This window comes from Dryobates pubescens, chromosome 13 (assembly GCF_014839835.1).
Source record: "Dryobates pubescens isolate bDryPub1 chromosome 13, bDryPub1.pri, whole genome shotgun sequence".
NCBI classification, from domain to species: domain Eukaryota; kingdom Metazoa; phylum Chordata; class Aves; order Piciformes; family Picidae; genus Dryobates; species Dryobates pubescens.
In genome coordinates, this window is record NC_071624.1 from 1,124,721 (window position 1) to 1,148,287 (window position 23,567).

The 23,567-nt window shown below is 65.2% G+C and overlaps 1 protein-coding gene across 1 annotated transcript in view; it reads right to left on the reverse strand.

The window, feature by feature from the left end:
• Positions 1-365: 365 nt before the first annotated feature.
• EPHB1 (EPH receptor B1) overlaps positions 366-23,567 on the reverse strand; it is a 58,580-nt gene continuing 35,378 nt past the window's right edge. Inside the window, exons 4-16 of the mRNA XM_054166175.1 lie at positions 22,591-22,746; positions 20,109-20,444; positions 16,685-16,866; positions 15,208-15,370; positions 12,262-12,370; positions 11,695-11,759; positions 9,217-9,339; positions 7,539-7,786; positions 5,505-5,720; positions 4,230-4,379; positions 2,404-2,597; positions 1,134-1,289; positions 366-513 (exon numbers count right to left, since the gene is read on the reverse strand). Of these exons, the coding sequence (XP_054022150.1) occupies positions 405-513; positions 1,134-1,289; positions 2,404-2,597; positions 4,230-4,379; positions 5,505-5,720; positions 7,539-7,786; positions 9,217-9,339; positions 11,695-11,759; positions 12,262-12,370; positions 15,208-15,370; positions 16,685-16,866; positions 20,109-20,444; positions 22,591-22,746 (2,207 nt within the window). The 3' untranslated portion in view covers positions 366-404. The remainder of the gene's footprint in view (positions 514-1,133; positions 1,290-2,403; positions 2,598-4,229; positions 4,380-5,504; positions 5,721-7,538; positions 7,787-9,216; positions 9,340-11,694; positions 11,760-12,261; positions 12,371-15,207; positions 15,371-16,684; positions 16,867-20,108; positions 20,445-22,590; positions 22,747-23,567) is intronic.

Consider the following 23,567-nt stretch of genomic DNA (forward strand, 5'->3'; position numbering starts at 1 on the left):
GCAAGGCGAGCAGGGAGGGGTGGCCAGGAAGAACAGGGAGGTGGTTCCTCAGAGCAGGAGGCTCCGTCTCCGGCCGGCCCCTTCCTCCTCCTCAGCTCCAGCTGCTCGCCGGGGCGGGACGGGAGTCTGCTGTGCGGGGCTGGGCTCCGCCGCCCCCGGCGCTCGGCTCTGCCTTCACTCTTCTCTGTGGGTCTGCGTTTAAATATCTGCTCTGTACATATGTACAGGAGTTCCCAGGCTGCTCCCGCGGCACTGCCAAGTGTGCTTCTCCTGGGGAGGAACCGAAGCCAGCAGCCACAGCCGAGTCCCAGAAACATCCTTCACCCGCGGCCGCAGTCCCGGGCAGGGCGCTGCCTCGGCCCCGGCTGTGCCCTCCCCGTGCCCTGCGGGTGGCAGGAGGGCAGTCAGGCCATGGAGCTGGGAGACTGACTCATCTGTACCCGCATGGACTGCACGCTGTTCAGCAGCTTCTTCTGGTGCCCAGCCAAAGTCACTCCTATTCTCAGGAGGTCTCTGAAAGGCAGGCAGAGAGAGGGCAATCAGCAGGCAGCCCGGGGCTGGTCTCTCTGTGTCTGAGTGAGGTGAAGGACGCAAGCTCAGCTGGCCCACACCTTGCGGCAGAGGAACAGCCACAGAGCCCAGGAGCAGCCCCACGAGCACTGGAGGCAAGGTGGGACCCAGAGCAGGGAGAGGCCTGCAGCTGGTGCCCAGATGGTGAACATGGGCAGCTCCAGCCTCGGGGTGAGATGGATGGTAGGACCAGGGGCAGTGGATATGAACTACAGCACAGGAGGCTCCACCTCAACACGAGGAGGAACTTCCTCACTGTGAGGGTGTCTCAGCTCCTCTCTCTTTTGGGACAGGGGTTTGGGGGGGCACAGAGCCCTGGAGCAGGCTGCCCAGAGAGGCCGTGGAGCCTCCTCTGGAGACTTCCCAGCCCCATCTGAATGCGTCCTGTGTGCCCTGTGCTGGATTCTATGCTCCTGCTCTGGCAGGGGGCTGGACTCAAAAGATCTCCAGAGGTCCCTTCCACCCCCTAACGTCCTGTGGCCCTGTGACCCTTCCTTTGCAGGGGGCCCAGAACTGAGCTCCCCACCTCCTCCCACCCCGCCGCGCCCCGGCAGGCGACTCACTCGGCGGTGATCTGTGCGACGAGCTGCAGGGAGGTGAAGCCGGCGGCCAGGAAGCTGTCCCGGTACTGGCTCATCTTCACAGCGCTCAGCCAGTCGTCCACCGAGGTGAAGGCAGTGAAGTCGGGGATGGAGCGGTCGAGGAGGGGCTGGGAAGGCCTGCGAGGGGACAGGGCGCTGGGGACGTGCCCGGGGGGCGCCGCGGCGCTGCCAGGCACGAGCCCGGCTCCACCTCCCCGCGCCCTGCCGCTGCCCCAACGCCCCCGTGGGCACGGCGAGGCTCTGCCAACAGCACTCTGCAAGCCCCAGGCTGGAACCCAGCTGTGGCGGCCATGGGCACAGCTGCACAGGCAGAGCAGACCCCACACGCCCCCAGCCACAAGGGGTGGGCAGGTGGCACCCGATGGGATGAGCTGAAACCGTCTCCATGAGTCTCTCTTGGGCCTGCACAAAAGGGTTCAGCCAAACAAAGAGCTTACCCCGCTCAGATGTCACCCCCAGGGTGGCAGGGGAGCCCTCCCCATGCCAGCTGCCCTGCAGGACCCAGCACATGGATGGCCTGGGCCCAGGTCCTTTCCCGAGGAGGCACCAGGAGGGCACCACACCGGTGCCCATCTTGAGTAAAGGCCCCCAGGCACCACACTGGCACTGCCATGGCCAGGAGCAGCAACTGCCCTGCAAACCACAGGCTCCCCAGCCCCCCTGTGCCCAGCAGAGGGTGAGTGCCCCTGACTTGTGGCAGCCACTGCTGAGGCCAGCTGCTGGATGCATGCAGAGTGCAGGATCCCTTAGCCGACCAAGTCCTTAGCTGCCTAGAGCAAAACCGTCACATCCCATGGGTGCCAGGAGCAACATCCTCACGCTGGCACCCTTGGGCTGGAGCACACTGCAGAAACCACCTCCTGGACCTGCTGGCAGCTCTCCCTGGGAACAGACTGTAGCTCACCTGCGTGGCTGGGGTTTCCTGGTCAAGGGATTTGTAACACAGTACAGAAAGAGCCACCCTGAGCACACTGCAGGCTGGGACTCGGCTCAGGACTTCTGTTAGCTGCTTTGCCTGTTGAGGGCTTCCAGGACTCCTGCTGTAAGTGGGGCTCTGAGACTCTGCAACGCTAAGGATCCTACAACGCTGCAATAAAGGGCTTCTGGGAGGGCTTCCTGAGCTTCTCTGCACTTGTGCAATCTCGCTGCTATACAGCAGCAGGCTCGGCGCCTCCATCGCTCCCCCCGCGGCGGCCCGTAGCGGGTAAGAGGAGGAACAACCCCGACTCACACAGCGGTGACGGCAGCCAGGGCCTTGAGGCTGGCCGGGTTGCGAATCATCTTGTCCAGGGTGCTGACGATGTCCCCGAAGCGCGGCCGCGCGTTGCGCTCCTTCTGCCAGCAGTCCAGCATCAGCTGGTGCAGCGCCGCGGGGCACTCCATCGGCGGCGGCAGGCGGTAGTCCTGCTCGATGGCGTTGATCACCTGCAGCCAGGGGGCACCGCCCGGGGGGGCTCTCAGCGAGGGCACCCGCAGCGGACACGCAACCGAGCGGCAGCGCAGAGCCGCTGGGCACGGGGAGGCTCCGCACAGGGACCTGGCCAGGCTGCATCAAAGGGCCGAGGCCACGTGTAGGAGATGCAGCACAGGATCACAGAGCTGTCAGGGCTGGAAGGGAGCTCAAGGCTCAGCCAGTCCCAGCCCCCTGCCATGGGCAGGGACACCTCACACCGCAGCAGGTTGCTCACAGCCACCTCCAGCCTGGCTGCAAACACCTCCAGGCAGGAGGCTGCCAGCAGCTCCCTGGGCAGCCTGTGCCAGGCTCTCACCACCCTCCTGGGGAAGAACTTCCTCCTCACAGCCAATCTCAATCTATTTCTGTATTTGTTCCATACCCCCCAGTCCTATCATTACCCAAGGGCTGGGCCCTGCACTTGGGACACCACAACCCCAAGCAACCCAACAACCTTGGGGCAGAGTGGCTGGAAAGCAGCCCAGGGGAAAAGGGTCTGGGGGTGCTCTTGCTGACAGCAGCTGAAACTGAGCCAGGGTGTGCCCAGGTGGCCAGAAAGGCTACCAGCAGCCTGGTCTGGATCAGGAACAGTGTGGGCAGCAGGAGCAGGGCAGGGATTGTGGCCTGTACTGGGCACTGGTGAGGCCACAGCTGGAGCACTGGGGTTCAGTTCTGGGTGCCACAGGATAGGAAAGGTGCTGGAGGGTGTCTAGGGAAGGGCAGCAAGGCTGGTGGGGGTTTGGAGGGCATGGAGTACAAGGAGCAGCTGAGGGAGCTGGGGGTGTTCAGCCTGGAGAAGAGGAGGCTGAGGGAGACCTCACTGCTCTCTGCAGCTCCCTGAGAGAAGGCTGCAGCCAGGTGGGGGCTGGGCTCTGCTCCCCAGTCTCAGGTGATGGAAGGAGAGGCAATGGCCTGGAATTGTGCCAGGGGAGGCTGAGGTTGGAGAGGAGGAAGAATGTCTTTGGTGCCAGAGTGGTCAGGGACTGGCACAGGCTGCCCAGTGGGGTGGTGGAGTCCCCAGCCCTGGAGGGGTTCAAGAAGCTGCAGCTGTGGTGCTTCAGGATGCAGTTTGCTGGCCCTGGCAGCTGGGCTGTGGTTGGGCTCTGATCTTAAAGAGGTTTTCCACCCTCAATGATTCTATGAAGGCAAAACCTGAACCACCCCCAGCCACTGCTCTCTGCAGGCTCAGCTTCCTGGCTGGGCAGAGGTGGCAGAGGCTGGGAGGCAGCTGCCAGCCCAGCTGATCAGCAGCAAAGGAGCAGGAGGAGCTGCCGGCCCCAGGGCTCTCCGAGGTCACTCTGCGCTCTGATGCCGCCGGCGCTGCGGTCCTGCTGCTCATTAGCTCTGTGCAGTGCAGTTCTGCAGGCAACTGCCAGAGCTCCTTCCTCACTCCTAAACCCTCTGAAGGTTTTCAAAGGCCCTGCTGCTTCCTGCACTCCAATTACCAGCACTGCCTCTGCCTCCCTGCTCCCCTCCTCCCACCCTCTGCCTCCCCAGCCTGTTTCATCTCCCAGCCAGGCTCCCGACAGCAGCAGACAGGCTGCGGGGCTCCCTTTGGGCAGCCTCCCACCCCCCGGAGCTGTGGGGGAACCCCCAGTGCTTACATCCTGGTTGGACATGTCCCAGTAGGGTCTCTCCCCGAAGGACATCACCTCCCACATGACGATGCCGTAGCTCCAGACGTCGCTGGCCGAGGTGAACTTGCGGTAGGCGATGGCCTCCGGCGCTGTCCACCGCACCGGGATCTTCCCTCCCTGGGCAAAAAGGGAAAGCAGGTGGGGAATGGCTGCCTAGGCTCAGCTGATAGGAGGAGAGGATGTGGCCTGGAACTGTGCCAGGGGAGAGTTAGGTTGGAGAGGAGGGAAAATGCCTTTGGTGCCAGAGTGGTCAGGGACTGGCACAGGCTGCCCAGGGAGGTGGTGGAGTCCCCATGCCTGGAGGGGTTCCAGAAACCTGTGGCCATGGCCCTTGGGGTCAGGGTTTGGTGGCCATGGTGGGGCTGGGTTGATGTTGGACTGGGTGACCTCAGAGGCCTTTTCCAACCCAAGCAGCTCTCTGCTAAGTGACCCCCACCAAGCCAGGGCAGGTCCAAGCTCCTGGCTGGATTGGGAAGCGCTGGCAGCCACGTCGGGGGCAGAGGTGCTGCGGAGGGGGCAGCATGCAGGGAAGGGACTGCTCCTTGGGCAAGGACCACTGAAATGAGAGGGGAAGAAACCACCAGAGAAGCCAAGGTCTGGGGGAGCCAGGCCTGGGACTGAGCGGAGGCAGGGCTGCAGTGCCCATGGTAGTGCCACCACTGCTGTGCCTCTGCAGCGTGCTGCTGGCTGCTGTGGAAGGAGGAATGGCAAAAACATTTGATTTGAGTAAGCAGCAAATGGAGGAATTAACTGCTGGGTTGTTTTCCCTGCCTCTCCCCAGAGCTAACCCCCTGCTGTGGGAGGCAGAGTGATGCAATGGCAGGCACAGCATCACTTTCCAGCTGCCAGGCAGATCTATTACAGCCCAAATTAAATAAAAGCACAGATGAGATAATCTGGTTTAGCTCCAAAGGTGGGGAAAGGCTGCTCCATGCCTCAGCCCAGAGCCACTGCTGCAGCACAGGGGCTGTGTGCTCAAAGGCTGCTGCCTGCAGGAGGGCTCTGGGCAGCCAAGGCAGCAGGGCCAGGCCCGGGGGAGACATCCCACGAGCAAGGGAGGAAGAGTGAGGGGCTGCAGCCAGGCCACAGTGCAAACTCAGCCTGCCCAGGGCTCTCCCATTCCAGAGGCTGGAGGTGGCCCTGGTGCCCAGGCACAGCTCAGCAGCCCAAGAGAGAGCTTCTGCAGGAGGCCATGCAGCAGGGGCAGGGCAGCAGGGGCAGGGCACCCCGTTGGGCACCTACCAGGGAGCTGGTGTAGGTGGGGTCGGAGGTGTCGTCCTGCAGGTAGCGCGAGAGGCCGAAGTCGGAGACCTTGCAGACCAGGTTGCTGTTCACCAGGATGTTCCTGGCGGCCAGGTCCCGGTGCACGTAGTTCATCTCGGCCAGGTACTTCATGCCCGCGGCGATGCCCCGCAGCATGCCCACCAGCTGGATCACCGTGAACTGCCCGTCGTTTTGCTGCCACCGCAAGAGCGGGCACCGGCGTCAGCCCGCGGCGCCCGCCCCGGCAGCGGGGCTGCCCGCCCCCGGCCCTGGCAGGGCGCCGCACCCCTCCGGGGCCCTCCCGGCTGCCCTGCTCTGCCCCGCTCTGCCTGCTTAAAGCAGAGTACGGCAGCACAGAGCACCTGTGGGGCAGCTGGCACACAGCGGCCAGCTCCTGAGCCAAGGAGACAGAGAACCACTGGGAAGCAGGGAATCAGAGGAGGAGATGCCAACATCCCGGATGCCAGCTGAGAGCAGGAAGTGCTTGGGGAAGGAGGGGGGCAGCAAACTCGCGAAAGGGAGGAGGTGAGAGGAGTGCCGGGCGTGTGCCCAGCGTGTGCCCAGCAGCTGCCCACTGTGTGCCCAGCACGTGCCTGGCACATGCCCAGGGCAAACCAAGTGCCTGCCCAGCCTGTGCCCAGTGTGCGCCCAGTGCGGGCCCAGCGTGTGCCCGGTGCCCGCCCAGCCTGTGCATGATGCACGGAGCCCAGAGCCCAGTGCCCAGAGCCTGGAGCGCGGTGCGCGGTGCCCAGTGTGCAGCGCCCGGAGCGCAGAGCTCAGTGCCCGGAGCATGGAGCCCAGAGTGCGGTGCGCGGAGCCCAGAGCCCAGTGTGCAGTGCCCAGAGTGCGGAGCCCAGTGCCCGAAGCATGGAGCCCAGAGTGCGGTGCGCGGAGCCCAGAGCCCAGTGTGCAGTGCCCGGAGCCCAGAGCCCAGTGCCTGGAGCACGGAGCCCAGAGCCCAGTGTGCAGTGCCCAGAGCGCGGAGCCCAGTGCCCGAAGCATGGAGCCCAGAGTGCGGTGCGCGGAGCCCAGAGCCCAGTGTGCAGTGCCCAGAGTGCGGAGCCCAGTGCCTGGAGCACGGAGCCCAGAGCCCAGTATGCAGTGCCCAGAGCGCGGATCCCAGTGCCCGGAGCCCAGAGCCCAGTGTGCAGTGCCCAGAGTGCGGAGCCCAGTGCCTGGAGCACGGAGCCCAGAGCCCAGTGTGCAGTGCCCAGAGTGCGGAGCCCAGTGCCCGGAGCACAGAGCCCAGAGCCCAGTGTGCAGTGCCCAGAGCGTGGAGCCCAGTGCGCGGAGCATGGAGCCCGGAGCGCGGTGCGCGGAGCCCAGAGCCCAGTGTGCAGTGCCCAGAGCGCGGAGCCCAGTGCCTGGAGCACAGAGCCCAGAGCCCAGTGTGCAGTGCCCAGAGCGCGGATCCCAGTGCGCGGAGCCCAGAGCCCAGTGTGCAGTGCCCAGAGTGCAGAGCCCAGTGCCCAGAGCACGGAGCCCAGAGCCCAGTGTGCAGTGCCCAGAGCATGGAGCCCAGTGCGCGGAGCATGGAGCCCGGAGCGCGGTGCGCGGAGCCCAGAGCCCAGTGTGCAGTGCCCAGAGCGCGGAGCCCAGTGCCCGGAGCACGGAGCCCGGAGCCCAGTGTGCAGTGCCCAGAGCGCGGAGCCCAGTGCGCGGAGCCCAGAGCCCAGTGTGCAGTGCCCGGAGCGCGGAGCCCAGTGGGCGGTGCGCGGAGCCCAGAGCCCAGTGTGCAGTGCCCGGAGCGCGGAGCCCAGTGCCCGGAGCACGGAGCCCGGAGCCCAGTGTGCAGTGCCCGGAGCGCGGAGCCCAGTGCGCGGAGCCCAGAGCCCAGTGTGCAGTGCCCAGAGCGCGGAGCCCAGTGCCCGGAGCACGGAGCCCGGAGCGCGGTGCCCGGAGCCCAGAGCCCAGTGCGCGGTGCCCGGAGCCCAGTGCCCGGAGCGCGGAGCCCAGTGCGCGGTGCCCGGAGCCCAGAGCCCAGTGTGCAGTGCCCGGAGCGCGGAGCCTCACCCTCAGGAAGGAGTCGAGGGCGCCGTTCTCCATGAACTCGGTGACGATCATGACGGGGCGGCTCTTGGTGACCACGCCCTCCAGGCGGATGATGTTGGGGTGGTCGAACTGCCCCATGATGCTGGCCTCGCTCAGGAAGTCCCTGCGCTGCCGCTCCGAGTACCCGGCCTTCAGCGTCTTGATGGCCACCGCCAGCTCCCGCTTGCCGGGCAGCCGCAGCCGCCCCTTGTACACCTCCCCGAACTCCCCTGCGGGCGACAGGAGCTGCTCCCACCTGCTCCTGGCACCGCCCCCCGGAGCGGGCCGGGCGCTGCCGGCCGACGCCGCGGCCGTGCCCCGCGCCGCAGAGCGCCTGCCTGGCCCTGCTCGGGAGCTGCTTGGGCTTCCGACCTCCCCCGGGGTGACCTGGCCTGCATGAGCTCCTGTGTGGCCTGCTCTAGGTGCCCCTGCCCTGGCAGGGGTTGGACTGGATGAGCTCTGGAGGTCCCTGCCAGCCCCTGGCACTCTTCCATGGTCCTGTGACAGAGCAGAGCCTGAGGCTGCTCCTGTAAACTTCCACAGGGAGGATTTGCAGAGCAAGGGAAGGAGCAGTGGGACCAGGTCACTGCTGGGGAGACTGCCAGGGGGCTGCAGAGGGAAACGTTCCCCATGGGCACAGTCAGACCCTGGAGTCCCCTCCCTTGGGCAGTGCTCAGCCTCAGCCTGCCAGGGGGCTGGGCCAGCTCCTTCCAGCTGCACCATCAGCTGGGCAGGTTGGGCCAGGGGGGCCCTGGGGGCACTTCCAGCCTGGCAGGATGGGACTCTGTGATCAGATCATCAATGCTGAAGGACAACCTCAAACACAAGGTGCTGGCACTGACAGTCTGGGTGGCCTTGGAGGATAATTGGGCTGCTCTCATTGCTGCCCCCTCACTCAGAACACAGGGGAAGCCTCCTCTCACATGCAGTGGGGAAGCTTTGCCTTCACCCAGGCAAGATCAGAGCAGCTGATCCATGGCTGGACATGGTCCTGACCAAAGCAGCTCACTGGAGGAAGCTCTGCACAGGGAGGCTGGGCAGACACTGGCACAGGATGCCCAGGGAGGGGGCTGAGGCTCCATCCCTGGAGACATTCAAGCTCAGCCTGGATGTGTCCCTGGGCAGCCTGGAGGTGTCCCTGTGACTGCAGAGGGGTTGGACAGGATGCCCTTGCAGGGCTCCTCCCAGCCCAGTGCCATCTGTGAAGCTGGGAATCTGTTGCTTCTTTGCAGCTTCCCCCTTGGCTTCTCAGTTTCCCTTCTGCCAGAGTGACTGAGGCAAGGCAGGGGAAGGGAAGCAGCACAGCTGACACAGCTCTGTGTCTCCACATCCATCTGCACGGGCACACGGCCCAGCCTGCAGCACGAGCTGGCTTCCCTGCCTGTCTCCTGGAGAAGCCAGGTAGGGAACCCCAGGAGGCCTCACAGGCAGCCAGCAGAGACATTCACAGAGCCTCTTCCAGCTCAGAGCAGCTGTGAGAGCTGGCACCGAGCCCCTGCCCGCCCCAGCCCCTGCAACCTGCACGTCCGGAGGCTCACTCGAGGCCTTCCTGCTGCAGCACCACATCTGCACCCGCAGGACAGTGCTGCAGGGGGGTGTCTGGGCACGCAGAAGCAGCAGAGGGGTCCGGGAGGGGGTGGGAAGGGCTGCCCAGACCTACCTGCCCCAATGACCTCCTCAATCTTCACGAAGGAGACATCGATCTCCTTGGCGAACTCCCGCACCGCCTCGTTGGGGTCCTCATAGGTGAAGGGGTCGATGTAGATCTTCATGCCTGGAGACCCTTGGGGCAGGGAGTGTGGGAGAGGAAACCAAGAGCAGTTGTGCCAGGGCCAGGAACTGGAGTCCTGGGTGCCCCTGTGCCCTCTGTATGCCCATCATGGCTGTGCTCACCTGTGCCACCTGCACAAACTATCAGCATCCTTCCACCTGCTCCACCTGACCCTCTCCCCTGAACCCTCCCTGCCCTCTGTTCTTCCACTGTCACCCTCCTCTTCCTCCTGCCCCACACTGGGGAGCAGTTCCAGACCTGAGCTCCAGTCAGCTGCCCTTCTGCTGGAGCTTTGCAAGGCTGAAGAAGGAATTTACCCAGGAAAGGTCTGAGAGCTGCAGGAGGCTGCTGAACAGACAGAGCGCAGCAGCTCCAACACCAGCCTGTGCGGAGCCACAGGGCACAGCCAGCCCTGGGGACCAGGGCGAGCTCCCTTGCATGGGGACGGTGCACGGAGCAGCCCCTGGCTGTGCTGCAGGGAGATGCAGCCAGTGAGCTCCTGCCCTCTTCCAAGGCACCAGAACAGGCCCCAGAGGGGCTTGCAGAGCTGCCCAGGGGCATGGCGTCGGGGCAGAGTGCAGCCACTGCCACCCCCGGGGCTCAGCGGGGGACACGGAAAGGGCTGTGGCCTCCCCGGGGGCTTTGTCCTCCTGTGCCACTGCTCACCCTGAGATTACCAAGCAGGGTGCAGCAGTCAAGGTCATCTCTGGAGGAGACCAAGAGGGACATGGAGAACAGGGCTGGGGAGGAGCAGCTGGGGGAGCTGGGGGTGTTCAGCCTGGAGAGGAGGAGGCTGAAGGAGACCTCTACAGCTCCCTGAGAGGAGGCTGCAGTGGGGTAGAGGTGAGTGGGGGTCAATCTCTTCTCCCTAGCAACAAGGGACAGGAGGAGAGGAAATGGCCTCAAGTTGCCCCAGGGGAGGTTGAACATCAGAAGAAACTTCTTCCCTGGAAGGCTTCTCCAAGCCTGGCCCAGGCTGCCCAGGGGGTGGCCAAGCGCCCATCCCTGGAGGGGTCTCAGAGAGGCAGAGCTGTGGTGCTGAGGCCATGGCCAGCCCCAGCCTGGGGAGGGCTGGGGAGAGGCTGCACTGAGGACCTGAAAGGGCTTTTCCAACCCAAATCATTCCATGATTCCATGAGATTGCTGCCTGCTCCTCCTCCCCAGAGCACCTCTCCTTAATGCTGGTTAGCAGCATTTGATCCATGGCTGAGGACCCTGCCCATGGCTACAATCCCCACGGGAAGTGTTCAGGAAGAGCCTGGATGAGGCCCTTGGTGCCATGGTTGAGTTGATCAGATGGTGCTGGGTGAGAGGTTGGACTGGATGATCTCAAAGGTCTTTTCCTACCTGGTTAATTCTATTCTACTCTACTCTACTCCCAAAGCCTTTGCAGACCACTGCCCACAGCCTGCCTGTGGCTCTGCTCCAGGAACCTGAAGCCAGCTGCTGGCTCCTTTGCTGCCCAAGGAGCTGAGGAGGGGGCTTGCAAGCCTGGTGGAGGGGCACTGCTGGTGCCAGCCCCAGGGACAAGCGCTTGCAGGGCCCCCAGGCCTCAGGGGGAGCAGGCTGGGAGCCTTCCCCTCCTCAGAAGGAGCCTCTGTGGCCAAAGCTCTGCGGCTGGGAGGTGAGCAGGGAAGGCTGCAATGAAGCCATCTGGGCATCTCCCACTTCATAAATCCCTTTACAGCTCTGTCTCAGAGCCTTTAACTGCCCCATAAATTCCTCCAGAGGAGCAGCTGATGCTCCAGCCAGGATTACACAGGGATTTACAGGATCGTAACCAAGCCTGAGCCACTGATCCCGGCGCTGGGGAAACAGAGCCGAGAGCAGCAAAGCCTCCTCGGGCTGCCAGGCAGCCTGCTGCCAGCCTGCTGCCAGCCTGCTCCGCTCTGCCCCCTGGCACACGAGGACCAGCGGCCCCCGAGCCCCAGCCCGCCCAGAGCAGTGGGGTCAGGGCAGCTAAGCCATTGACAAACCATCTGCAGCCCTCAGCCCTTGCCTCGGCACCACCGTGGCTCACCGGCACCACCACGGCTGATCACCAGAGCTCACCAGCACCACCACGGCTCACCAGCGCCATGCCAGCCAAAGCTGGGTGGGAGGCTGGGTCCTGGCAGAGGAGGCTGTGCTGAGCCTGCTCTTCCGACCACCCTGATGCTGCCAGGCAGCAGCCCAGGCCGGGGCTGGGCTGGGTGACCTCCAGAGGCCCCTTCCAGCCCCTGCCTGCTGTGGCACACAGCTGCAGACACCTCTGCTCCCGCCCTAGCGCCCTCCCCACATGCACCCTGCGGCTTTCCTCCCCCCTCCATGGCCACCAGAAGGTGCTGGGGTGGGGCAGGGGTGGGGCATGCAGGGCTGGGTGCTCACCTCTGCCGGTGCTGTAGTGCTGCAGCTTGTCACTGTACACAGCCTCCTTGCTGTAGGCACGCTTCCTGCGGGCACAGGGCACACAGGGCTCAGGGGCAGCCATGGCCCCAGCGCTGCCCTGCCAGCAGCACCCTCCCTGCTGCCAGCTCCAGGGCATCCCTCACCTCCTACCCAGGACAGTCTGGAGAGCTGGGCAGGGAGAAACCAAATGAAATCCAAGCAGGGTGAGGGCAGAGTCCTGCAGCTGGGGAACACAGCCCCTGCACAACAGGGAGGGGCTGGCTGCTGGAGAGCAGCTCTGGGGAAAAGGACCTGGGAGTGCTGGTGGACACCAGGCTGACCATGAGCCAGCAAGGCGCCCTCCTGGCCAAGAAGGCAGAGGGCATCCTGGGAGGCATGAAGAAGAGAGGGGCCAGCAGGTGGAGGGAGGTTCTGCTCCCCCTCACCTGGAATACTGTGCCCAGTGTCTTCAGAGGCTCTTCTCCCAAGTACCACTCTGTGAAACCTCTCCCAGCTGTGTCTAAGCAGCTCCAGCTTGCAGGGACACAGCAGCCCACGGGGACCCACCTGCTGCAGACGATGGAGATGGCCACCAGGGAGACGATGAAGACCACCCCAGCTGCTGCAGAGCCTGCAATCAAAGGCAGCTGCTCCCTCAGCTCTGACTTGTAGTCATCTGCAAGAGAAGAGGCAGGGGATGAATTTGCCCTCACACTCATGGAGTCAGAGCAGCCTCCTGGGTGGGGGGCCCATAACACTCCTGATTCCGTGGGTGCTGCTCCCATGGGAGGGCGCTGGGGCAAAGGGGATCCGGGTGGGAGTGGGGGCTGGTGGTGAGAGTCCCAGTGCACAGGGAGGACTGGGCACGTGTGGGGGAAAGCCAGGAAAGCCCCCTGGCACCGCTGTGGAGAAGAGAGGGCTCCAGGCAGACCCCAGAGCAGCTTCCAGCAGCTGAAGGGCTCCAGGAGAGCTGGGGAGGGACTCTGGACAAGGGCTGGGAGTGCCAGGATGAGGAACAATGGCTTTGAGCTGGGAGAGGGGAGACTGAGAGTGGAGAGGAGGAAGAGATTGTTGGCAGTGAGGCTGGGGAGAGCCTGGCACAGGCTGCCCAGGGAGGCTGTGGCTGCCTCCTGCCTGGGGGTGTTGAGGGCCAGGCTGGATGAGGCCCTGAGCAGCCTGTGCTGGTGGGAGCTGTCCCTGCCCGTGGCAGGGGCTTGGAGCTGGGTGGTCTCTGAGGTCCCTTCCAGCCCAACCCATTCATGAATCCATGACTGTGCTGCCTGCCCTCTCTCTTCCCTGCCCTGCTCTGCCCCACCAGCAGACCCCATGCCCCTGGGAGCTTCTGCAGCCCTCCAGGACCCTTCCCAAGCGCCCCCAGGAAGCTGTGCCAGGCTGTGCCTGCAGCCACAGGTAAGGGTTAAAGGAATATTCACCAAAAGCAGGCGTTTAGCACCCTTTTATCTGTGCCTCTCAGCCCGGCAGTTAATTACCGGCAGGCAGAGCCCTCTCTCCTGCTCTGCTGCAGCCCAGCACATTTCTCATCTAACAATCAATTATTATTTAATAATCCTCACTCTCCAGCCTTATTAAATTGCAATTAATTGCTGCTTTGAGGCAGGAGTTTGCTTTTTGCTTCTCTAATCCTGAACACTGGAGCCGCTGAGGGGGTTCAGCACCATTTCCTTCCCTCCAGCTGCCCTGCCCGGGTCTCCCCTCCCTGCCCTGGGGGCAAACGTGGCCCTGGGGAAGGGGAAGAGCTTTAGGAGAGAAGGAAAGCTTCAAGAAGGGAAAAAAGCTTTAGGCCTGGCAGCCTAAAGGGGTCGGAGCGGGCAGAGCTTGGGGGGTCGGAGCGGGCAGAGCTCGGGAGGGGGTCGGAGCGGGCAGAGCTTGGGGGGTCGGAGCGGGCAGAGCTCGGGAGGGGGTCGGAGCGGGCAGAGCTCGGGGGGGTCGGAGCGGGCAGAGCTCGGGGGGGGTCGGAGCGGGCAGAGCTCAGGGGGTCGGAGCGGGCAGAGCTCGGGGGGGGCCGGAGCGGGCAGAGCTCGGGGGGGTCGGAGCGGGCAGAGCTCGGGGGGGGTCGGAGCGGGCAGAGCTCGGGGCGGGGACGGAGCGGGCAGAGCTCGGGGCGGGTCGGAGCGGGCAGAGCTCGGGGGGGGTCGGAGCGGGCAGAGCTCGGGGCGGGTCGGAGCGGGCAGAGCTCGGGGGGACGGAGCGGGCAGAGCTCGGGGGGGGGTCGGAGCGGGCAGAGCTCGGGGGGGGGACGGAGCGGGCAGAGCTCGGGGCGGGTCGGAGCGGGCAGAGCTCGGGGGGGGTCGGAGCGGGCAGAGCTCGGGGGGGTCGGAGCGGGCAGAGCTCGGGGCGGGTCGGAGCGGGCAGAGCTCGGGGGGTCGGAGCGGGCAGAGCTCGGGGGGGGGTCGGAGCGGGCAGAGCTCGGGGGGGGGTCGGAGCGGGCAGAGCTCGGGGTGGGGACGGAGCGGGCAGAGCTCGGGGCGGGTCGGAGCGGGCAGAGCTCGGGGGGGGACGGAGCGGGCAGAGCTCGGGGGGGGACGGAGCGGGCAGAGCTCGGGGGGGGGTCGGAGCGGGCAGAGCTCGGGGCGGGTCGGAGCGGGCAGAGCTCAGGGGGGGTCGGAGCGGGCAGAGCTCGGGGCGGGTCGGAGCGGGCAGAGCTCGGGGGGGGTCGGAGCGGGCAGAGCTCAGGGGGTCGGAGCGGGCAGAGCTCGGGGTGGGGACGGAGCGGGCAGAGCTCGGGAGGGGGTCGGAGCGGGCAGAGCTCGGGGGGTCGGAGCGGGCAGAGCTCGGGGGGGGTCGGAGCGGGCAGAGCTCGGGGGGGGGTCGGAGCGGGCAGAGCTCGGGGCGGGTCGGAGCGGGCAGAGCTCGGGGGGGTCGGAGCGGGCAGAGCTCGGGGCGGGTCGGAGCGGGCAGAGCTCGGGGGGGTCGGAGCGGGCAGAGCTCGGGAGGGGGTCGGAGCGGGCAGAGCTCGGGAGGGGGTCGGAGCGGGCAGAGCTCGGGGGGGGGTCGGAGAGGGCAGAGCTCGGGGGGGGGTCGGAGCGGGCAGAGCTCGGGAGGGGGTCGGAGCGGGCAGAGCTCGGGGCGGGTCGGAGCGGGCAGAGCTCGGGGCGGGTCGGAGCGGACTCTCACCACGCTGCCCCGGCAGACAGCTTGATGGGCACCAGCCCCCCGGTGCCCAGCAGCCCCTTGGTGCCCGGCAGCCCCTCCGATGCCCAGCAGCACCCCCATGCCCAGCAGCCTCCCCAGTGCCCGGCAGCCCCCCTGGTGCCCGGCAGCCCCCCGGTGCCCAGCAGCACCCCCATGCCCAGCAGCCTCCCCAGTGCCCGGCAGCCCCCCTGGTGCCCAGCAGCCCCGGTGCCCGGCAGCCCCCCTGGTGCCCGGCAGCCCCCCTGGTGCCCGGTAGCCCCCCCGGTGCCCGGCAGCCCCCCGGTGCCCGGCAGCCCCCCGGTGCCCGGCAGCCTCCCCGGTGCCCGGCAGCCCCCCCGGTGCCCATGTGCTGGCACTCACCGTCGCTGAGGGTCTGGAAGCACATCTTGCCGCTGTACTTGCCGTAGCCAGCCACGGTCCGTGCCCGCACCTGCACCACGTACACCATGCCAGGCCGCAGCCCCTCCAGCCGCGCCGTGTTGGTCTGGCTGCGTGCCAGGGACGAGTTGTACTCGTTGTGGTCCTGCTGGGCACAGAGGGGGTCAGCAGGGATGGGCAGCAGCAAGGGGGCAAAGCCTCACAGCCCACCCGTCCCCCTCGCCGGCGGGGGTGGGGCTCACGTGCAGGGGCACGGCGCGGCGGCCCTGGCTCTGCCCCAGGGGCACCACTGTCAGAGCCTGGGCAAGGTGGCTTGGATGCTCCCAGCTGCACTCAGCCCTGGTAGGGAGCAGCCCAGAGGGGCCAGGCCTGAGCTCAGTCTGGGAGCTGAGGGGGTCCCTGCAGCACCCCCCCGGCGCCACCACGGCGAGGAGCAGGGAGCAGCAGCAGGGAAACAAGAGGAGCGCAGGACCAGAGCCTGGCAGGGGCTGGAAGGGACCTCCAGAGGTGACAGAATCCAAGTGGCTCTGCCCACCTGGGCCTTGAAGGCCTCCAGAGAAGCACCCAGAGCAAAGCCACTCCTGAGGGGCAAACTCCTCCTCTTCCACCCAGAGATCTCCCTGCACATTCCAGAAGCATCTTGATGCTATGGAATCACCAACCCCCCCCGGGGAGACCCTGCTCCAACAGCTTCAAGGGCAGCTGCCCCTCCCCAGAGCCTCCCTGGTCCCTGCTCTGCTGTGCTAAACCTCGGTGCCAGCCTCGCAGGTCTCAGCTCTCCCCTTCTGCAAGGCTGCCCCCAGCGCTGTGCTGCGAAGGGGCTGCTGGAGAGCTCAGCATCCTCTCGTTGGTGACCCCTGGAGCAAGCCATGGGAGCTGGCAAGAGGCAGGGCTGGACCAGCTTGGGCCTGCCAGGGCTCCCTGCCAGGCTGGAGAGCAGGTGCCCAGCTGGCAAGGACACGGCAGGAGGCAGTGCCCCGGGGCAGGGACAGCCCTGACCACCTTTGCTGCTCCTGGCTCTGCCTGTCCTTTCCTCCTGACACCTGGGATGCAGTGCCCGTGGTGGTGTCAGGCTGGGACCACCCTGGAAGGCTTTTCCAACCCCAACAACGATTCTGTGTCCTCACCTCCAGCTCCCTGCTGCCCACAGCAGCCACAGAGCCAGGGCACCAAGCAGCGAGGGAGAATCCTGCCCCAGGGCTGCACACCCACAGCTCACCGCCCCTCCTCTGCCTGCACCTCGCTCCCACCCTCCGGTGCCTGCACGGGCACCGCGGTACCCGTGCCACCACCATGTGCCACCACCCCGTGCCACCACCCAGGCCCTTCCCAGGACAAAAGGCTCACAGAGGCTGCTCCTCTCGCAGCTCCTGCGGACCCGAGCCCCCTCCCCAGCAGCGAGCCAGCCAGCTGCAGGTGCCCCCAGCCCCCCTGTGCCCGGGCTGCCAGCCCAGCTCACCGCGGCGGGCCGGGAGCCCACGGGGCTGGCGCCGTCGGGCGTGCAGATGCGGCTCAGCTTCTCGTAGTAGCGCAGCTCGTAGTCCAGGATGATGCCGTTGGGCTGCTCGGGCTGGGGCCAGGACAGAGTGATGCTCCTCATGGTGGCACTCACCTGGTGCATGATGGGCACGGTGGAGGGCGCTGCCCGGGAAGCAGGGAGGGAGGGAGGGAAGATTAATGCAGAGCAGTAGGACCAAGGGCCTGGGGAGAGGGCCGAATAAGGGCCCTGGGGAGAGGGCCGAATCTCCTGGGCAGGTGGAGCACCTCCCATGCCAGTGGCTGTCCTCCTGGGGGGCTCAGTGGTGGGAGGAGAAGCCTCTGGAGCCAGAGCAGCAGGCTGCAGAGGGAATTCTGCTGCTTAAACCAATTACTCTTTTTAATTAGGGGCTGAGAAATGCTCAGTGCTCCTTCTCCCTGGGACTGTTTGCTCCAAGGCTGTCTCCCAGGGTGGGGCACACAGAGAAGAGCTCTCCCCAGAGGAGACAACCCAGGCTCAGTGGTGGCCTCCAGCTCTGCTTGACAGCTTTTGCTGTAACAGCGTGGGGGAGCCAGCACCCAGCGCTGCCAGAGCCTGTGCCACGGCTGCCACCCCACAGGCTGGCAGCAAGAGGAGCAGAAGTCATCTGCCCACCCTGAGCACGACAGCAAACACCCCAGGCCAGGAAGGGGACCCCAGGGTGCTGAAGCTTGAGCATAGCTTTGGCTCAGGCCTGTCCCAGAGGACTTGCTGGGTGCACTCTAGAGGCTCTCAGGGGATGCTCTTCCCCAGCTCCCAGATGTGCCTCTCCCAGGAGCTTTACTTCCACAACTTGCAGAACAGCCTCAAACCTTCCCTCAGCTCCCAGCCCACCCCCAGACCATGATGCAAGGGTGGCTCAAAGGCAGCCAAGGTATCAGACAGCAAACCAGAGGGGCCCTGTGCATCTTGTTGGGGCAAGCAAGGTGCTGAGCACCGGCCAAGCATGCAGCCCTCTGTCCTTCTGTCCCACCCCCTCCCCTCCCTGCCAGTGTTTCCAACCAGTGCCCCCCAGGCATGCACCACCACTCATGGAGCACACCAGAGGCAAGCCAGCAGGTTCCCTGAAGCAGCTGCCAGGACCTGACCCCACTGCTGCTGCTCCCTGCCTCACACATGCCCTGGAGCCATCTCAGGGCTGCTCTGCAGCTGCTGGGCACCAGAGCACCCTTGGAGCAGAGCATGGCTGCAGCCAAGCAGGCCTGGCAGCAGCAAGGTCATCCTCCCGCCACCAAGAACCACAGAACATCCTCGGCTGGAGGAGACCTCCAAGCTCCTCCAGTCCAACCCTCACCCCAGCAGGGTCACCTCCAAACCACAGCCCTGAGCAGCAGCTCCACACACTGCTGGAACACCCCTGGGGATGGGGACCCCAGCACTGCCCTGGGAGATCCAGCGCCTGAGAACACTTCCAGTGCAGAAAGGCCTCCTGAGATCCCTGCTGCAGCTTGGATCCACACCCTCTAGGACACCAAACCACAGAATCAGCCACAGGCCACTTTTCCAAAGGCTTTTTGCCCTCCAAGTAATGCTTGAGAGGGCCAGAGCCAGGCAGCAGCACCTCCTTCCTGCACCCCATCCCCCCAGAGGCCTCCAAGAGAGCCCTGGCAAGGCTCAGGTGGCACTGGCATGACCTGCCAGCAGGGTCAGCTCCCTGTCCAGCCACCTTCTCTGTCCTCCTCCTCCTCTTCCTTGCTATGCAAGCAGTGCTGGGCAGGGAAAATGCCTCCTCAGCGTGGGTCTGGGGCAGAGCTGAGCCCGGCATGATCAGCTGGGGGCACAGCATCCTGCCAGGGGGAATCTGGGAGCAGCAGGAGCTCTTTCCAAGAGGCTGCAGCAGGAGAAGTCGACAGCTCAGCACCACCTTTGTTTACCCAACACATTTAATGCTGTTGGTGGTTTTTCTGGGCTTTGATCTCTCCACATCCACTCCAGGAAGATGCCCATGGGCTGGAATTAAGCACTCAGCTGATTGCTCTTTGTTGATTGCTGCATTGTCTGCCTCCTCAGCACGGGATGGGACTGGCAGCAGCTCCCGGGGCCAGGTGCACTAAACCAGCCCAGAGTCAGCCCCCCTGTGGGGACACTGGGTGCAAATCCAATGGGATTCCAGCAGCACAGCCCTGCTCCTGCCCGTGGCACACCTGCTGCATTTCCCCCGGGTTACCCCACGGGCACTGGGAGCATTCCCACAGCAAGACTCAGCCTCTGCAAGACAAAGCAGGGAGCAGCAGGGTACAGCCTGATGGCCCTGGCTGCTCCCAGCTCCTAGGCAGTCTTGGGGCGGGGGGATGAGCAAATAAACACCAAAAAGCCCACCCAGAAGAACAAAGACCTGAAATAAGAGGCAGGTTTGAGAGCACAAGAGGCAGGAGACTGAAATATTTACAGCAGGGTTCTGGGTCCTGCTCACCTGAGGCAGCAGGTTGGCAAAGGCTGCCTGCTTGGCACAGAGCAGACATTCCCACCCCCTGTCTGTGCCCACAGCAGATGGGTTTCCATACCCTCCTCTCCCTGTGCTCCTCACTGCAGCCTGGGACCAGGTCCCCCCTTGCCATCTGCACATCCACCCTGCCAGCATCCCAGCTTGGCTCAGAGCTGCCTGTTCAGCTCCTGGGGCCTGATCAGGAAGAGGGAGGGAAAGGGAGAGGGGAGCCTGGAAAAGGGAACAAGAGGGAAGTGATGGGAGAGGGAAGTGCTGGGGGAGATGAAGCCAGAGCTCAGCCCTGGGGTGCTGCTCCCTCTGTGCTGCAAGGCAGCCAGGCTGCGTTTCCAGGCTGGCCTCCCCCCATCTGCCTGCTCCCACCTGGGCAAGGCAGGGGAATGGCAATGCTGTCCTGGCCCCAGGGGATCCAGAGGGGGATAGAAACCTGACAGCAGTCCTCACCCTGGGCCCCCCACAGCTCAGCTCTCCCTCTGCCCAGGGTGCAGACACCCAGCCCTGTCCCCCTCTCCGGCCCTGCCTTTTCTCCCCACTTGCTGCTTTCCAGCCCACGAGGACTAACTGCAGGCTCCCTGCAGCCACCACTCACACCCAGAAGCTTTTAGAAGCAGATTCATAGACTCCTAGAACGGTTGGGTTGGAAGGCACCTTAAAGCTCCTCCAGCTCCAGCCCCCTGCCACGGGCAGGCACACCTCCCACCAGCACAGGCTGCTCCAGGGTTGAACACCTCCAGGGAGGGGGCAGCCACAGCCTCCCTGGGCAACCTGTGCCGGTGCCTCCCTACCCTCACCACCAGGAACTTCTTCCTTATCCCCGGTCTCAGCGGAGCTGGAGCTTCCTTCCACAGGCAGCTGGCAGGGCACAGCTAAACCCCTCCCTGGCAGGGCACAGCTAAGCCCCTGCCCGGCACCGCCGGGACTCACCGGCTTGGTTGGTGGTGATGTTGACAGAGACGTGCTGCGGGGGGAAGGGGCTCTTGCTGGAGACGCCGTTGACGGCCTGGATCTCGAAGGTGTAGGGGGTGTGCGCCCAGAGGCTGCTGATGAGGACGCGGGTGCCGGTGAGCCCCAGCTGGCGCGGCACGAAGGCCACGTTGTCGTCGCAGCGGGCACAGGCGCGGCCGTCGGCGCCGCACTTCCTGCAGACGATGTTGTAGCGCAGGTCGTCGCGGCCGCCCGTGTCCCGCGGCGGGTGCCACTCCAGGATGATGGAGGTCTCGTTCACCAGCGAGATCACGTTCCGCGGGCCCGAGGGGACGCCTGCCGGGGGCGGGGGGAGCGCTTGGGAGGGGTCCCTGCCTGCGCACAGGGCAGGGGCCCGAGGGGGACGCCTGCCGGGGGCGGGGGGAGCGCTTGGGAGGGGTCCCTGCCTGCGCACCGGGCAGGGGCCCGAGGGGACGCCTGCCGGGGGCGGGGGGAGCGCTTGGGAGGGGTCCCTGCCTGCGCACCGGGCAGGGGCCCGAGGGGACGCCTGCCGGGGGCGGGGGGAGCGCTTGGAAGGGGTCCCTGCCTGCGCACCGGGCAGGGGCCCGAGGGGACGCTTGCCGGGGGCGGGGGGAGCGCTTGGGAGGGGTCCCTGCCTGCGCACAGGGCAGGGGCCCGAGGGGATGCTTGCCCGCGGGGACAGCGCTTCAGGGGGTCCCTGCCCACCTCCTCGGGCTGGGGCTCAGCAGGAGCTCCAACACACAGAGGGACACTGCACACATCTGCACACCTCAGCACCTCCTGCCTCAGCCTTGCTCCCAAAGGGCTGCGGGGACAGCAGCAGAGGCAATGGCTTCAAACTGGAGCAGAGCAGATTGAGATTGGAAGTGAGGAACAAGTTCTGCAGCAGGTTGCCCAGGGAGGTGCCAGTTGAGGGCCCAGCCCTGGAGATGTTCAAGGTGAGGCTGGACAGGGCTGTGAGCAACCTGCTCTAGGGGAGGATGTCCCTGCTGGGGGCAGGGGTAGGGCTGGGTGAGCTCTGGAGGTCTCTTCTGATTTGTCTCCATAGGTTGCCTGCACTGGGAGCCAGGCTGTGATTGTTGGCAGTGCTGAGCACCCAACACTGCCAGCCACAGAGGGCAGTCCCACAGCTGGAGATGAAGACTCCCACAGCACAAATGCACTTTGTGTGCAAAAGAAGCCCCCCCCCTGCAGCACACAGGCAGATCCACCTGCAAAGAGGGACCCCCTGTAGTGCTGAGGAGATGCTGAGGCAGCTGCAGTGCTCCCCTGGAGCAGTCTCACACAGATCAGCACAGCAAGGGCAAGGCCATGGAGCTGCTGCGGAGGAGCAGGCGGAGAGAGGCAGGGAGGGAAAGCAGTCATTAGGGGTTCAATATCTGGAGCTGGGAGCTCAGGTAGTTAACAGCATGGAGCAGAGCCTGTGCTGCCTGCTGCCCCCTGAGCAGCTCAGGGGCTGCAGGACATCGAAACTGCATGGATGAAATGCACCAAGAGCCAGCACAGAGGTTCGGAGGGCAGGAGCTCAGCGCAGCTCCCACTGCAAGCACTGAACGGGGCAGGAGGCCACTCAGGCTGGAGGGCTGGGGCTGTTCAGCCTCTAGGGAGAAAGGAAGGCTCCAGGGAGTCCTTAGAGCAGCCTTCTAGTACCTGGAAGCTGTAGGCTGACTCCCTGCTCTGGTGGGCCACGGGAGGCCACCTCTGCCCAGCTCCCTGCCTGACCTACCCTCTGCCCCTGCCCCCTTAGCTGCCCCCAGGCAGCACTTTGGGAGCTGTGTGAGCTGTTGCCATGGATACCATGGATGGAAGCTTTGTGCTGAGGGAAATGACAGCCTTTGGAACCAACAGATTAAATACAAGAAGATTAAAAAATCCCTTCCCTCCACATTCCCTTCCCTGTACTGCAGTCCCTGCGCCTGCCTGGGAGCAGCTGCCAGTGCAGTGTCTTCACTGGACCCAAGGCACCAGGGACAGCCCACCCTGGGCTTCCCCCACAGTGCCAGCAGCTCAGTGGAGATGTCCAAAGGGGTTTGGAGAAGGGATGTGGGACTCACATCAGGGGCAGCAGTGGGGGGAAGGACAGAGAGGTTGCCCTGAGAGGTTGTGGAGTCTCCTCTGGAGACTTTCAAGACCCATCTGGATGCCTTCCCGTGTGACCTGCCCTGCCTGATCCTCTTCTGGCAGGGGCTCGGACTGGATGATCTCTGGAGGTGCCACAGGTGCCAACAAGGGCCACGTGGTGCCAGGGAAGCTCAGCCCCTGCTCTGAGTGAGGCAGAGCCAAGGTCTGCCGCTGGGAACGGGCACGGGGCTGTGGGGTTTGACCACCAGGCAGCTCTGCCGCTCCCCTCGGCCACGGGGTGTGGGCAGGAAAGGAGACCCAGAGGCTGATGGCTCTGTCCCTGCAGCCTCCCTGCAGCGGGAGGAGGCCCTGCAGCCCCAGGTCCTGCCCCGGTACTCACTGGTGCAGGCAGCTGCCGGGGGGTCCAGGTCCGCCCGGTAGAAGCCGTTGCGGCAGCTGCAGAGCGGCGCAGCCTCGGCGGCGGAGCGGCTGTTGGGGGGGCAGGGGGCGCACAGCCCTGTGCCCTGCCTGGCCTTGAACGTCCCCACGGGGCAGGCTGCAAGAGAAGGAGAGCAGAGCTGTGGGCTGCCAGTCCCTCCCAGCTGCCAGTCCCTCATTCTCATCCCCCCCCAGTCCCAACCATCGCCGGTCAGTGGTTGGCATCTGTGGCCCCCAGAAGCCAGAGGCTGGGCGAGGGCCCAGGTGCCCGAAGGGACCAGGCTTCCACCCAGCTCCACCACCCAGCTCCACCGCCCGGCTGGCAGCGGGGAGCTGCTCCTGGCCTCACAGACGAGGTGGCCACAGTTCCCTTTGGCTGCTGGCTGTGCCCCCGTGGCGCTGCTACCCCCAAGGCATGGCTGTGGGGGGGACTCCTAAGTGCCTGATAAGCAGGGGGATGATTGAGATAATGGAAGTGCCTCTTAGCCCCTGCCTGCTGCAGCAGGATATGAGGCAGCTCCAGCAGCCAGCAGAGGAAATGAATGGGAGCAGGCAGGAGGAAACACTTTGATGCAATTTCCTTAGCAGATAGTGGAGCATCTAATCTTTATTGGAGCCCTTTAACCTGTCACTGCCAGCTCACCAGGGCCTCCTGCTCACACACAGTCCTGCCAGATATTAAAAGATGATAAAAAAGGAGAAACCCAAACAATATTTTACAGTTTCATTATCCCTGGCAGGTCTCTTCCTGCTCGCCTGAGGCACTCAGCTGCCTGCAACCGAGCCCCAGCAGGAGCAGCTGAGTGGGGATGGGACACCCAGAGGGACCAGACACCCTCTCACACTGCCCTTCCTCCTGCCCTCTCCAGCAGCTCCAGGTCTCTCTTGTGCTGGCCCCAGCCCTGCAGGTGAGGTTCCCCCCCCAGGGCAGAGCAGGGG